The sequence below is a fragment of the Nothoprocta perdicaria genome, unplaced genomic scaffold (genome assembly GCF_003342845.1).
Source record: "Nothoprocta perdicaria isolate Ctin4 unplaced genomic scaffold, notPer1 scaffold_44, whole genome shotgun sequence".
NCBI classification, from domain to species: domain Eukaryota; kingdom Metazoa; phylum Chordata; class Aves; order Tinamiformes; family Tinamidae; genus Nothoprocta; species Nothoprocta perdicaria.
This window is the reverse complement of record NW_020455688.1, coordinates 3551978-3568258: the sequence shown is the minus strand read 5'-3', so window position 1 is coordinate 3568258 and position 16281 is coordinate 3551978. Positions and strand designations below refer to the sequence as shown.

The window sequence follows — 16281 nt, the reverse complement described above, 5'->3', positions numbered from 1 at the left end:
TRTTTTAAATTCTTTTCTCAGTACTGAAATCCCCAGCATGACTTCCTGTGCAATGCGTGCCTGTGCAGTTCCTACACCTACCCCTTTGTGGCTAGACCAGATGAGAAATAATGAAAGGCAGTTGGGGATATTTCTTGATACTAAGCTCAGACAGCACAGCTTCTACTGCAACAAAATGTTCTCCAGAAAATTGAGCACAATTTTCAATATCCTGACTACTTTTAATTGCTGTTGATTTGAGCTGTGAATCAAGGTATTAGCACATCTGTCACCAGCTCTAATGTCTATGTACCAATATTTCCTATTTCTGTGCCCTAAGCTTCAAGGTCTTCACGCCACATTCTCTCTTTTGCTATTCCCTTAAGTAAATTGGACAGAATTTAGTTTGCACTCAATGTATTTTACTATTTCCTCTTCCCTGCCTTGGAAATGTGTGTAATTTGTCACTTACTTTTCTTTGAAAATCAAATTTTACAGTCTCTTGCTGGTTATGCCTAGTAGATCTGCTAATGCTTTTTCTTCCCATCTTTTACAAAGCTTTTCCTCAGTCCTCCCAGTCTAATTTTATAATATCAAAATGTGGCACCAGACTTTGGACTGAAGTTACCAAAAACCTGGAATCCTTTGATGGCACAAAGCACTTTTACCCTGGCTAACTCTGTGAAGCCAAAACATATTTTAAATATATATACATATATATTCTTTTTTTTTCCTGTTATCCACTTAGCAGCCTATTATTAAAATACTAGGGAATATTTATCTTCTAGCCTGGCCAGCCAGGATCACAGAATCACTGTGTACAAACACATAATAAGAGAAAGCAGGACTGTATATATCTATAGAACCTCTACTGCAACATTCCTAATGAGTACAAATTATCCTTAGCTTAAGGAGAACCACGTAGCCAGCATGCAGGCCTATCTGCATGCTTGATGTCACAGATCATTCTTCAGGAGGCATTTGAGCCAAAAAACAGAATGGGGCCTTAAATTATAGCAAACGAAAGAATTTCATGCCTGGGAGCTGTTGTGGAAGAAAATGTCAACCGTGGCAAAAAAAAAAAAATCTTCATAGATTCTATTTATTTTTAAAAGTATATCAGGATTCTTTTAGTTTTTAAAATATTTTACCGTTTTTATGATTTAGGCCAGTTTATTCTCTCTCATTAGTATACTGTACACAATTCACCACTGATCTTAATGTAAGTTTCCTAGAGTCTATACTGGGTATAATTGGTCTTTTGTTTTTATTGCTAGGGTGTATATGTAGCTCAGGAGTCCCCAGATTTACTTTAACTGTTTCTGGCTTTGCTTTTTCTGTCTGGACCCTACTTGACTCCAGACACTTTCTTTATATGTCCCAACATTTCTATAAATAAATAAGTTTTTACATCCCCTGCAGCTGGGTGGTCCAGGCCGTATGTGTTAGCAATTGGGGTCAGAATGGGGCTTGCTAAGCAGCTTCACATCTCCAGATTCCCTCAGCAAAGAACTTGCAGCAAAGTTGCCAAAGCCACAGCTCTAGTTACTGCACATAGCTTCTATACTGAAGCTCTAATGCATGCAAGCAGCAATTCCCAGGCCCTGGGACTGCTTTTATAAGAAAGGCATATAGGTYTTGGCCCTATGTGTAACAGATGTTTAAAAACCTTGCTGATGTTTTATGTCTTTGTAACGATATCAAAATGTTTTCTAATTACAATATTACTTATTATTCATAGAAATGCTTTCAATGTTCACAGTCTAACCTTCCAAACTCTATAGTCTCCATTCCAAGGAGTTTAAAAGAGCAAAAGGTAAAAGAAAGCAATGAGGAGTGGGAAAATAGGTGGAAAAAAGGGAAACATCTCTTTCAATTCAATTCTTTCAAATTAGTATATATTCTTGCACATCATTGTGTGCTTGTTTTAAAAAGAAGAATATAGCTAAGGTTGCAAATCTTGTATTTCTACATCTCACTAACAAAGTCTCTAAAAGAGAAGACTAATCCTAAGAAACATACTTCTAGTATTTAGGGAATGATAAAAATAGAATAACTGTCATAGTTAATAATAACAACAAAGTAACTATTACTGAGACTTTATAATGTGTATTGTTTTTCAAAATATTTTCAGGTTTTAATAAAGAATGAAATATTTTTGAAATGTAAACTAAAAGGATGAGAATTATATATAGACTTTGTAGATATGAATATATCTTAATATTTTCAGAGACTGTTTGCATATCCTAGGGCTTAAATATTCTTAAACTAGTTATATCAAATATCCTGTCATTTGTTTTAATGGAAAGCCTATATGGAAGAATGCTAAGCTATGGCTTACATTTGCATGAAGTGCTTAAGGCCTGCATACACGCAGAAGAAAAATAACTTAAATTCTGACATCCTACAAAAACAAAAGATAAAGAAAGATAGAAGAGCAGATAYGGGGAGGCAATACTGCAGTCAGGAAACTGGCATTAAAAACAGCTGGAAAAGATCAGATACTTCCTTGAGACTGTCATTATGGATATTTGCCTTTCTTAATCAATAGTCTTTGATCTTGATGGATAAGACACTTTCTGAACTTCACAAATGCTGAACTCCAAATAGCAGGACAGCAAAAGCAAGAGAAATCTGACACACAGGCTGCTGGAGAACACATGGACATTATAGTTTCTCATCAGCACAAGATAATTGTACTGATTATTGCATGTAAGCTCTGGGTTCTCTACTATGCTCTTAAGAGCAATTTGGTCACAGTGTTTACAAAGACTGAATTGGAAGGCACACTAAATAAACTTCATTTATATGTTAATAAAATACATAAAAATAAAGTCACAACACAAAAAAAGTGGCTAGTAATTAATTATAAAAAATTATAAAGATTTCCTTTCTTCAAAGATGCCTTAACATTTAAAAATGTACTTATTATTATGCACATGTGAACATTAGATACTTAAGCGCAGTAAAAATGTCAGTATTGCAGACAATACCAGCAAATAAACTGAAAATTATGAGATTGATTAGTAGTCGATCTACTGGGTTAATTTATCTGCTTTGTGTGAGAGAAGAAAATGCCTTAAAAAAGCAGCATAAGCAAAAGCACCTGGATTGTTGCCAAGGGCATGGGTTGTGCTGTATGAAAACTGCAAGAAGAAGCAATACAGTGTTTTAAAAGAGTAGCTGTGGCAGACAAATGGAAAATAAAAAATTTACACTGAAATATTGTGGAATTTTAATGGAATTCTAATACTTCATGCTATAAGTTTCACTCAAAAAAAATTCTGAAATGGAATCAACAATGATTTTATGATATTTTAAATACATTAAAAGTTAAATTCTTTTTGTTTTCCTATCTCTTTTATTTTAACTTAATTTCACTTGTTATTTTTAGGCCTCCATGAAGGATAAAGGCTTTTTAATGATGTTGAACAAAGTCTATGCTAGAGCCAAATAASGAAGCTCCTGGTTAGAATTCTGTTAGAAGAGTGACTGGAAAATATTCTATATGACAATAGTTTTCTTCATGAAGTTTCTCCCGGATTTCTGTGTTTGGCGAGAAGAGGCTGCCTCAAATGTAAAAGGAACAGCAGATCTGGCTGTGCCTGCTGTGCACAAAGCACTGCCAAGAACATCTCATGTGGAGGCTGCGAGGTTGAACCTGGCACTTTCCCTGGCATTAAGGCCCTTTCCAGGGTCTTAGCGACGTGACCCTGTGAAGGCACCTTGTCAGCACTGCTTTCACTAGCAATTATGTCTTAGACTCGGTATAAAACASTGCCTCCACTAGAGGCTTCTCCTCAAAATCCATTTCATGGAAAAACATCCTTTCTTACAAATTTAACATTTCAAAATATCAGTCCTTCAGTTTTCATCAGGCCCAATCATCCTGGAGGAAAAGATTTCTATTTCCATTTTTTTTCCATMTCACTTTCACAGCAGCCAAACTCTCTCCTTTTGCCAACTTCTAAGCTGAGAACTGTCCAATTTGAATATTGTTCAGTGTGAGAATGAACTTTTATTGGGTACTGATAACATATAGATCAATATAGTATTATAGATATTTGTAAAATATGTTTTAATAATATTGCAGCTCCACTGATTTATATTCTTGCAGCTTTTTAAATAAATGGATTTTATTTGTATTCTTTTCAGAAAGTCTAGATAGTAATAAACACATTTATTATTCTTTTAGCATATTTATACCATATCTGAGATGCTGGTTCCAGAGATGTCAATGGATATCAAGGAGGACATATTTCCTAAAGCTTCAAGTCCGGTATCAGTCACGTTTTCACAGTAACGTAGGTTTAGGTAGGTCAAATTGTGACATCTAAATTAAATAAGAAACAGAAATGTCAGCTTTCTACTTCTGTTATGGAAATGCAGCGCAGGAAATATAAGTTATTGCAGAATAACTGAGTTATTTTCGGGAGATCTATGAAAATAGGCACTTTCATCCCACAGAATTATGCTGTATTTATTTTTTACATATATTTTTGACAYCTAGCTTACATAGGCACTCCTGAAGATTACACTCATAACGGGAAAGCGTTACAAATATTACAAACCATGAACAGCAATCATATATTTCCATAACTGAAGCAGAAGAGCCCAGAAACATGATTCCTCAACAATGGATCTGTGTTCAGGATACAGATTAAGGGTAGAACACAGTGGTTAAGGGAACGCTCTATCAGTATGATCAAATACTTAGGATTTTCTGAACCAATATTGCAGCAATTTGTGTTGAGTTCTAGGTAGAAAAGAATAAATTAAAATTTTAGAAAATTCCTTCTCTGGTACTATTTTGTGTAAGTGTAATGTGTAAGTCATTACACATTAATGTCATAAACTCATGTAGAAAGTCATGTAAAAAGTTTCAAAAATCAAATAATCAATTTGAGTATTCAGTGTTTCAGTAGAGGAAAACCATTTTTCTTTGTACTTCAAATATATGACTTCCGAATTACATTAGCTCATATATTAGGTCATTTTATTAGGTCATTTTGGATTTGCTAAATCTTCTTCTGAAGTAGACGTGAAATCTATTAAGTCCTACATAATTCTTGTAAAATGTGATTCCACATCTTTTCCATGAGCGACACTATGTTAAATCCTTCTCATTGGTGGGTAGATGCTTTATAAGAAAAAAAAAGGAATTAGAAACTTATTTTATAAACAATCAAAATAACTCTCCTGGCATTTAAATGAGCAGTAAACCGTTAATTCAGCCAGTGTGCCACCCAAAGATACGCATACATGAAAGAGGTATGTGATCCATCAGTAAGATGTGATCCATCAGTAAGATAGAGAAGGTATTTCCCAATGTATAGGTTAGCTGGCTACAGGTGTTGACTACTATGGGCAGACTTTAATAATCCTTTTCATATGATGGAGTATTTTAATAGATTTGTAGGGCCAAAAAAGCCTAAAATTAATCTAGTACAATTTTCTGTATGACTTTTACGCATTTGTTAACATATTGAGAACTATAACATTAAAGATATGAATGTATGAATATATGAAAAGCCTATCAACTACTTACACCAGAATACGGTACTGGACTAGGTACCTTTGTGCTATTTCTATGACAGAAGCATCAGTGACACGAACACAATTATTCAAATTCAGTTCTCTTAGGGTAGCACCTGAAGAACCTTCTACAAATGGCTTTATACCTCCATCACCAATTCTAAAACAGAAATAGAAGTGATACTCAAATTCAAAGCATGCATTTTTTCATACTGCCTAGAGTGGAATATAAATTTGATTCAGCAGACTACATTGCAGACAGGGGGGAAATAATACTGTCATATTCAGAAATTGTATTTAAAAACCAAAATGGCATCAGAAGAATTAACAGTTCTATCAGAAAGATACTCTTTGCAAGTGCTGAAATCAGAATCTTCTGAAAAATGGTCTACTGGGGATTATGAGAACTTCCACTAAAATGCAATCCTTGAAGAAGTGGTAAAACCTCAAAATACAGAGCATGGAAAATATATCTAGAAAATACCAAAACCTGTTTAAACATTTCAGAGTAATATTTGTATGAATGTCTTCTTTAAGCAAATAATTTAAAAGAAAAATTATTTTCTAACACACAAGCAAGAGAGATATGTTGCATATGTAGGTAGTAGCTGTTCTGCATATATRCATGGACTGAGGAGTTAACCTGACTCCTTTCTCAAAGTGTTTCACTTAATCCATTGCATATCATTGCTTTTCATGTGTGCATGTCTTTTCTTGTGAGCTATTTTAGAAGATTTAGATTTGTCACAATCTACAAATTTGCTAAGGCTGCAGCTTTTGCAAAGGTCTGCCAAAGTATTACAAAATAGTACAGACTTTTACAAGAGCTATATAATTGCTTTGAAAGTTTTGTTAAGGGAATTCAGCAGTTATTCAGCATTTCAGACAGTGGACACATGTACAAATGCACCCTCATACGCTTGGCTCGCAGACTGGAAAATCCAGCTATCTAAATGTTAAACCAGAGAATTCAGGCAGCTGTCCCAAACGCACACCTCAACCACCACCATGATGGCTGCTACTCCAGGACTTCTCAGCGCATTTATGAGAAACGTTATCACATCTTTATCAAGAAGAACAAAAACTAGTTTAGCTATATATGAATGCAGAATCCCTAGAACACAGTAAGACCTCAGAAATTTTAAGATAAGCAGTGATTCTAGCTGCCTTGTACTATATTCATAGAATGCCCAAGGTTGGAAGGGACCTCAGAGGTCATTGAGTCCAACCCCCCTGCACACGCAGGGTCACCTAGAGCACGTGGCACAGGGCTGCATCCAAGCGGGTTTTAAAGATCTCCAAAGAAGGAGACTCCACAACCTCTCTGGGCAGCCTGTTCCAGTGCTTTGTCACCCTCACAGTGAAGAAATGCTTCCTGTGGAAGTTCCTGTGGAACTTCCGATGCTTCAGTTTGAAGCCATTTCCTCTAGTCCTGTCGGTGGCCACCACTGAAAAGAGGCCGSCCCCCTCCTCCTCACTGCCTCCCTTGAGGTATTTATACACACTGATCAGGTCCCCCCTCAGCCTCCTCTTCTCCAGGCTGAACAGGCCCAGCTCTCTCAGCCTTTGATTATTATTATGATATTACAGGTTATTTCATGATTATTATATTATATTTATATATATATATAAATATTATATTATTATACAGGGTATTTCATGATTATTATGATATTACAGGTGTATTGTTTTTAAATGTTTAGAGTGTTTGTCTTCACCGATGAATGGACTTTGGACAATATGTTATAGGAGCCAAAAGCTACAGGCATAAAATTTTTTTTTTAATACTGAGGCATATGTATTAACATTAAAAGAATTTACTTTTAAAACTGAAAGATGTGCTAAAGAACTTAGGAGGAATATAGCTATCATTAACAAAATTCCTTAAAATGGTTTACAGAAACCTGGATGTGATTAAGTACCTTATGCAGTCTGCTAAATTCAGTATAAGAATATACTTCAACGGTGCAATCATCTTCAGCCCAGCATCTGTGATCTTCTGGCAATCAACCATATGAATATGCCTGATGTACGGGCAGCACTTACTCATCCACTTGAAACTTAAATCAGTAATTCGATTATTTCCTGTTGAAATATAGAAAGATGCAAGTTACAGATTAGACACATTATGATCGCAATCCAAATAGCCACTGAAATCAGCCAAAGGATTCTTCCTGGCTTCAAATGAATTGGATGGATTTTTAAAATGTACTGTCCTAATAATTTTGTTAGATATATTTACCTTCAATGCTGACCTTGACCAGTTTACATTCAGCAAGAGCTCTGAAAGTTATATCAGATAGATGTGGGGAGTCAAGAAAGACAACAGACATAATCTGCTCGCATTTTTCAGCCAAAGCCTTTAAGGGGAAAAAGGTGAAACAACAATCATATAACTGTGATATGCTACAGAACAAAAAAATCAACAAATTGTCCTGTATAAAATACCTAATGTTACAATTTCTTACAAAGTTATAATCATTTTCAAGATTTTCTAGACAGTCAGCACTAAATAAAAAAAATTGAAATTCTGTATGTATTTATTATCTTTGGGAACACAAGAAAAAGAAGTAAGCAACTAGAGGCATGAAATAAAGCTGACATCTGTGATCAGCCTGTAATCTAGTTAACAATTACTTTTGCAGTAGTCTGAGAAAATTTTCCCATGCCATGGGTCCACTAAGTTTTGCATATTTTAGGCAGAGCTAATTACTGCATGGGGAATTCTGTGCAGTAATCAATAGCAGATTGTTGTTCCCATATATTATATACAACACATAAAAACAAAGGTTTTCTCTCATTTATAAACCGATCTTATTTCAGTTATAGTTATGTGGGAAAAGAAGAAAAGACACTTGAAAGTTTCTGAAAATGACTCTTAACAGGATTTGTAAATATAATTAGATAGCAGCTTTTTGAAAGTGTCTTAGGAGAGAAGTCTTTCCCTAAATTGTATGCAAGTGTATAACTTGCCTTAAATTTGGTTGAGAGGATAACCCAGCTCAAATATCAGAAAAGTTCTCAAAACACACATTTATTCTCAATTTCTTACCTGAATACATCTGTCTGTGAGAGTTGGCATATCATTGATTAGCAAGTTCTGAATCCTACTGCAGCCATTGGCAATATTTCTGAAGCCATCAACTGAAACCTGAGGAAGAAACAAAACATTTATATCTCAGCAATTGTAAGAAAAACTATATACAGAAATGACTTGAGATATGTTTGGTATTTAAAATTATTTGTACCAAGATGCTCATTGATCAGGAAATGTTTTGATTTATCCCATTAAAAGGCCAACAGGTGTCCATATTATTCTAGTATTTTGAAAGCACCATCCATATCCAGTATCTGCACACACTCTGTSGGGCACACACTGGCGCTCGGGCAGTGTGGATGCAAAATATCCCATGTTTTAAGTTCAAAGCAAGTGCAGCACCAACATTTTCCCTACAGTGATCTGTAACAGCCTGCAAAATGAGAGCGTGCTAACCCTACAAATAACAAAATCATAGGAAATATCTGATAGGCAACAGGGAGTGATGCAAGTCCCATCAAAGACCCTCTGTCAGGTGCAAGGTCGAGCCTGATGCCATGTAGCTGTGTAACCCAGGATGAGGCTGCTCTGAAAGCAGCTAGATTGCAAAGACAGAGCGCTGAGAAGTGGAAAGAGCCAAATCCTGGTGGGGTAGGGCTGGCTCAGCCTTAATGGCTACAGAACAGCCAGTACAAGGGCTACCATGATGAAGGCAATATTTTTTTCGACCTGGTAGTGACCACCAGAAGGTAGAGGAGTGGCATGGAAAGCTGGGTGCTAGGTCTGAAGACAAAGTGTGATGTGGCCATCCATGCTCTATAATTCTGGTCTTTCTGGAGGTGCAGGACAGTGTAATCCTGTCTTCAGTGCTCCAGCCCAGTGCCTGCAGTCTATATGAAGCTTCTGAGAGTCTGTGAGATGTGACTTCTAAGATTTTCAGAGTAGAAGGTTGTCTTTCAGTGATAATAAGAACCTGATCTATTAGCATGTCTTTTAGACATCAAATAGCTGCCAAGTATCACCAGGCAGGAAAACTACCTGAGAACGGCCTATTTCAACAGATTCTGGAGTTTAAATTCCCAGTTCTCAAATGCACATGCCTGGAAGAGCTGACTGGTCACGCAGCTATCAGGCATGGGCCTCGTTCCAGCACAGCAGTAATTCTGCACGAAGGTCTGTAGATAGGACTTAGCTATTTCAGGCCAAACTGCGATGAAAAATGAGCTTAGAACAACAGTAAGGATATAAGGCACAGCTTGGATAGATTAGAGAAACAAGTTTCTCAACAACAACAGTGGGAGGAGATCCAGGAGGCTCCACAACCAAGCGGTATGAAGCAGCAATATGCTGGTTTTCAGTATTAGCTTGAAAGATCTCAAATAGTGTCCTGTGTTGATTCCCTCTCTTAAATAAAGGGGAGAAAAGCTAACTGTAACTTTTTTAGATACCAAAAAATGGTCCTGCCTTAAGAGGAAGAATCCATACACTGTGTGGCCATGGACACAAAGTAGCAGAAAAGGATGGTGCTCTGTGAGACATAGATTCCAAATGTGAACTTTGCAGGCTCCACTCGTGAACTAATTTTAACAAAAGTATGCCATAATGAGTATGTTTTCTTTTTTTAGAACCTACTTCTATGACTGTTAATCAAAGGAAAGTATGGGGCTTACAGACTTCTGTTTTGATTTTTTTTTACTAATTGTGTTAGCTGTTAAGAGCACCTACCTACTTGAGTACCACAGATACACAAATACAGAGAGCAGGATTAAAGATCYCTCCTGTCCAGGCAACTAAAATTCAGGTGCAAATACATTTAAATGAGGGACACCATTAGTTGCACTACATCTTGGGTTTRGTTTTGTATTGTTCTGAATAATGTCTGAAAATATCACTGTCTTCGAAWAGAACAAAAGCAGATTGAGAAGCCCTGCTTTAGGCCCTTGTTTTGAAAATGTTAGCCATTATCCTGAACTGTGAGATCAAAATTTGGGGATCAACAGGTTCAGGTAAGTGCTGACGAGGAATTACAGTTAACAGGGAATTCTTACATAGAAAAATGAAGGTAGTTTGTAGGCATTAGCTTATGTTGGATGCCTAAAATTAARTGGGATCCCACTTTTAAAAAGGTTAGATAGTAGGTGGCATGTAATTAGATCACCCTCCACAATGCTTAGAGGTAGAAGAAGCATATCTTCTTCTGGGATGAAGTAAGGATTGCAGTAAAGTTAACTGCAATTTAAAGGACTTTTAATATCTTTCTCTGGAAAAACACTGTTTGCTTAACAAAGCAATCTGACACCACAAATAGCTGCAACTTAGTGTTTCACTGCATGAGAGCCAAAAAATAAACCCAAAGCAGCCAATAATACCACTCTACAGATTGCTTTTAATTTCATTTTAGCTTTAAAGGAACAGTGTTTCTTTTCTAAAGCCCCACTGATTTTTTAGGCACGCTTCGGGCACTCCTGGACATGAAGTGTAGAAACACAGAATTTTCCATATGTTTTCATTAAACAACTGCCTGCTCAGCCCATGTGGAATTTCAGTCCATTGCATAATTGCCTCAAGAGGCTACTTACCCAGAAAATCAAAATCAAAAGACCTATAGAAGGGAATATTACTTTTTTTTTTTTTTTTTTTTCCCCCAGATCAACAAAATACTGCTTAAACCTCCTTCTTCAACCAATTGTGAAGCAGGATGCTCTGAAGGTCATTACGAGTCTTGGACCCCATCAAATTCTACAGAACAGCTGCATAACTGAATAAGACCATTCTATAAATGCGCTCTTTCATTTCCTGTAAAGGATGAGAAGTCACTGCAATGAACCYATTTAAAACATAATTATTTGTTTAGGAGAAGTTCACACTCTAAAGCATAAATTACTATTTTATTTCTTAACTGCATGCTAAAAATACAGATTAGCACAGGAGTATCTTATAATAAAGTACTCCTCAGTTACATGAGTTTGCAATTGGGAACTGTAAACGATTGCTTCAACATAGCTCAGATTTTCTGTCCTTTSGGCTGCTTGATATGTGTTAAGAGGCCAGAATTTGACAGCAGCTGCCAACAAGACAACTCTGGCCATGGAGCCAGAGCTGGAGGAGCTCTCAGATGGGGGATGCTGGTGCAGCCTCCCCATTTGCCAGGAGCTCCTCTGGGATCCCACGAGTGCATCATGTCAAAGGAGGAAAGGGTCATRTTTATTATGTCCCAGTAATTACCAGCTTCTGCTCTCTTCAGAATCATAGCCAGCTGTTGCAAGCTACAGCAATAGATGGGCTGTTCTTTGGGCCAGAGTAGCTCCAGTCTGAAATCAGTAGGCCATAGATCTTGGCACATCCCAAAAGATCCAATTTATTTGAAAAGTTTCATACTTCTGATTTAAATGAAAGTATATCTCACCATAATCTCTTTTTTTAGTTCTATAGCCTCAATGTAGTCTGTCAATAAATGACATGCAAGTACTTTCCACTCCTCAATCTCTGCTGTTTTGTGTCAAACAGTAGGAAGGAATCCACCCATAACATTCAATTTCAGAAGCAGCACAGAGAAGAGATCTAATGCTTTATAGAGAATTCTGTGAGAATAGTAGTGGTGTAATAGCAATTTTGAGCAGGATGTAATACAATCATGGTATTATAGAAAATACCATAAAATCCTTCCATAAAAATCTTTCCTATCCATGCTATAGGGATCCAACCTTAATTACTGAAATTTCATACAAAAGATTCACATGTATAATTCATTTGCTATTACTATCCTGAAACAACGAGATACTCAAGTAGAGGAAAGACTGTCTTCTATGATCTACAACAGTGTATGGGCTACAAACTATGTGCTCATTTTCTACTTTTCTGCCTGAGTATTTAAGAGTTCTGGCCCTAAAGTTTCCACTTCTAAAATCATGAGCACAATCACCCAAATGACAGATAAATTTCCTAAATAGGTGTTCAAAGTGGAACTACAGTTCCACCGGCAACATATGTCCTCATCTAAAAAGAACTATAAWGTTAAAGGAAGGGGAGAATAGGCTGCTAGTGGAAATTGTTTAGCATAATTTAAATACTTATACTATAATTTCACCATATTTCTCTCACTAATCCTGCAGCCTTAGCCTTATAATGTTCCCTTTGAGTAAGCTCATTCAATGAGGAAAAGAGAAGGAATTCTGGCCTGTTAACACACTTTCTGCAGCACTATGCAATTTGATGCTCTTTTTGGTTTTAATTGTTTACTTAAGTACTCAGTCGTGGCCATTAAGCACTATTTCAAATTCAAGGGAAACACAAAATGGAGAAAACTGTGGAAAGCCTCCCAGATTTTTCAAATATGCTGATGAGCAAAACCACTACACTCCTCTGGAAAAGGGAGGACTGTGGTTTTCCTGTGTGATGATGATTGCTTTTCCCTAGTGTTAGATCATGCTTTGTAGAGGCAAATCCTTGCAGCTCATAATCACACTTTGGAACAAGCAGGAATGTTGCTTTTGCAATAAAAAAAATTATGGATATTTTGAAAAAAGAACTCAGAGGTAGTTCCTAACTGCACTAATCTCAGCCCTCTTTTCAAATTTCTGCACAATACTTCCAATCTTTGCAGCATGATTCTCAGGAACAGGCTCTTGGTGCAAAGAGCGGGTAGAACAAGACTGCTCCTTATCTGCCTTCATCCCTGACTCCAGAAAGGTTRGGTTAGATGGAAAATTAAACCATCAGAATCCTTAGGCCCCATCTCTTTATCATTTCACATGCATTTTATAGCTTGGAGAATACTCTCAGTTAGTAAAGGAAAATGTGTGGGAGCCCTTTGTTAAAACATTCACTGACTGTTATTGCTGAACTGTCTAGCATTTTATATTGCGTTTGAAATATGGTTCCAGATAYCATGTATGCTTGAAACTTTCTAAAATAGTATTAGATTGTAAAAACTTTGGGTTTTTTTTTCAAAATTTTAACAGGACAGTAAAATAAATAATCCAAAACATTAACTATTTTTAGATTGCAGTTTTATAAAATACTTTAAATTACATTTTAAATAATGAAAATTGAAACACAAGGTTGCTATTTAATTTATTTCTTTTACAGTAAATGAGGTATAAATTTGCTTTCTCCAGTGTATAGTGGCTTCTGGGTTTTGGTATTTCAGTAAAAACTCCCCTTTCCAAGTGCCTAATTCAAAATTCTAACTAATCATGAGATAGAATTAGTCTATTTATGGCTCCAAAGCCAGCCCTGTTTTCATTATGCAGTAAGTACTAGTTGTTCAAACAGCTGACAGTTTGCTGGAAACGATCCAAGCCTATAGTGCTATTATTTCTCAGTATAATTTAAACAGCTGTAGTCATGTAATTCAAAACCCTCAAAGGTCTGCTGCAGAGCTTGTACTCCTGCAGTATACCATGAATGCAGGCTGCAGGCAGTCTCATAAAGGAGTCTCTTCTTCAAAGAAGGAAAGCAAGCCATGAAGTGCCAACCTGAATGCAACCTGAAAGGTCCAAATAGATGAGCTTGTGACATCCTCTTCCACAGCCCAGGTACTGTAAACCTTTGTCTGTGAATTTTCTGCAGTGAGCTAAACTCAGATACTGTAAATTGGGGAAGCTCCTTTGCAAAAAAAAAAAAAAAAAAAAACACAAGATAGAGAACAAATTAGTGCAAAAGTATGCTGCAGAATCAAACAAAAATAAGAAATCGTAGCTGAAATGATTTGAAAATTAATGTAAAGGAATAATGTTGGGTGTTAAATAGGATTCTCTTCTTGCTGAGGTTTGAAAGATTCTTTTTCTGCTGCACTTTTCCCCTTGTTTCATGTATTGCAAATAACTGAGGAATTGTACTATAATGCATTTGATTTACTTTGATTAAAAGAATATGATTTTAAAGAGATCTCAGATAACTGCAAGAGGACACTTTTTTAATTAACTGGGATTCTGTCTGCATACTTTTTGAAAATGAATAGACTCTTCAGTGTGAGCTTGCTGGACTGACTTTGCCATTGATTTACAAGCAGTGCCTGCTGGAAATGAAAACCAGAACTCTATCAAAGGACGTTAAAAGCATAAACGTAGAGTTAGACATTCACCAGTCATGTAATTATTTAGACAAGTGCTATTAAAAGAAAACCAAAAAACTGAAGGTGAGAAAAAAGTGAAGTATATATTTATATCTCCAATTAACCCATGTTTCATAAAGTTTATTAAAACAGAAAAAAATCCTTTATTGATACTAAATATTAGTCAAAAGAAAGAAAATTGTATAAATAGTCATGGCACTGWACATCTAAGCACGCTATAAAAGTTCAGAACTTACACTCTGATCTCCTTAAGTTTCTATCTGCAGATACAGTTTATAACATATTGAAAACATTTCAGAGAACGAAGTTTCTAACTGGAATAAAGAATTACTGCAATGCCACAAGCAGCACAAACGAAAGCACAGAGACCATCAAAACCTGTAATTAGGACATACGGGTAGGCATTCAGTTGTAGGGACACAGTCGTGGAGTTTTACAAGGCAGCCCAGCAGGCATTTTGAAGAAAGGCAGGAACAACCRCGGAGAACTTGACCGCTTAAGGAGTGGCATAAGTTTTCAGAGCTGACTTTGTACTTGCAGTACTGAGGGGGGAAACGTGCTAGCTTGGACTCAACATGGGGAAAAAAAAAAGGAGAGAGTTAGGAAACGGGACAAAATCACTACTTAGAAAAGTATTAGCCACACATGCAAAAGCAACTTAAGATGGTAATTGATGGGGAAAAAAAAAGCAAGGAAGAAAGGCAATGGTCATCCAAAAGAGATATTAGAATAAAAGGGCATGCAATTTTTTAATGAAAACGGTTCTTTGGCATTTAGTACAGAAATATAAGTAGGCTGCTTTGCAGAAGCACAAATTTTCTTACATTTAGTGACACATTCGAGTGGAGTGGAGAGAATGAAAGCCAGGGAGCGGATGCTTCCAAACAGTGCTCTCAAAGCAGGCAGTAAATTAAGACCTTGTTTTTAAAACTGTTGCTTTTAAGTCTTTCTAAACTGTACAGGGTTAAACAACTTAAGACAAGATATAGGGAAATCCTTCTTTCTGCAGTGTGAAGACTGATCAAAACCTTCCACAATTCTTGAAAATAGACTGATTTTCCTCACGTGTCACGTGACCCTTTTTTATGATCTGTGAATTTTAATACACGATTTCTTCTGCCTTTCTTAAAGTGGCAGCTTTCTTAAAACTGACCCATGATCACACAGGTTGCTATAAATCCTTGTTTTGTGTCRCACCTAAACTCTGCAGGAATTCTGTGCAATGGATTTGGCACTCACTGCACTACTGTTTTAAAGTAATTTGACAAAAGCACTTTCTTACAGTTCCTCATGTCTACACTAAACATCAGAACTTTTCATTTCTGATGAACTCTTCTGTGTAGTATACAGGTTGAAATATTTGCATGGAAGAGAAGAATGGGAAAATTCAAAATGACCAAAAGGCTTTCAGCTCACCTAATCTCTATGTCACTATTAAGTTGTTCCAGGAATGGGCATGTAATATATAATGGTAACACTTACTTGCAATGCTACAAAAATGCAATACTGCCACCTTTAAGCATTTTGTACTAGTTGCCTTATTTATACTGGACCTGTGGTAAGCTGTTATAAAGGCATGTAAATGTGTCTGCTATAAAATTCTTTATAGGATATGGACTTTCTGTACATCCTGCTAATTCCAGAAACAATGACA

General features: G+C 36.3%; 1 protein-coding gene across 1 annotated transcript in view; it reads right to left on the bottom strand.

The window, feature by feature from the left end:
• FBXL13 (F-box and leucine rich repeat protein 13) overlaps positions 1-16281 on the bottom strand; it is a 69093-nt gene that overhangs the window by 19304 nt on the left and 33508 nt on the right. Inside the window, exons 11-16 of the mRNA XM_026046426.1 lie at positions 14029-14158; positions 8567-8665; positions 7757-7874; positions 7437-7599; positions 5555-5674; positions 4186-4312 (exon numbers count right to left, since the gene is read on the bottom strand). Of these exons, the coding sequence (XP_025902211.1) occupies positions 4186-4312; positions 5555-5674; positions 7437-7599; positions 7757-7874; positions 8567-8665; positions 14029-14158 (757 nt within the window). The remainder of the gene's footprint in view (positions 1-4185; positions 4313-5554; positions 5675-7436; positions 7600-7756; positions 7875-8566; positions 8666-14028; positions 14159-16281) is intronic.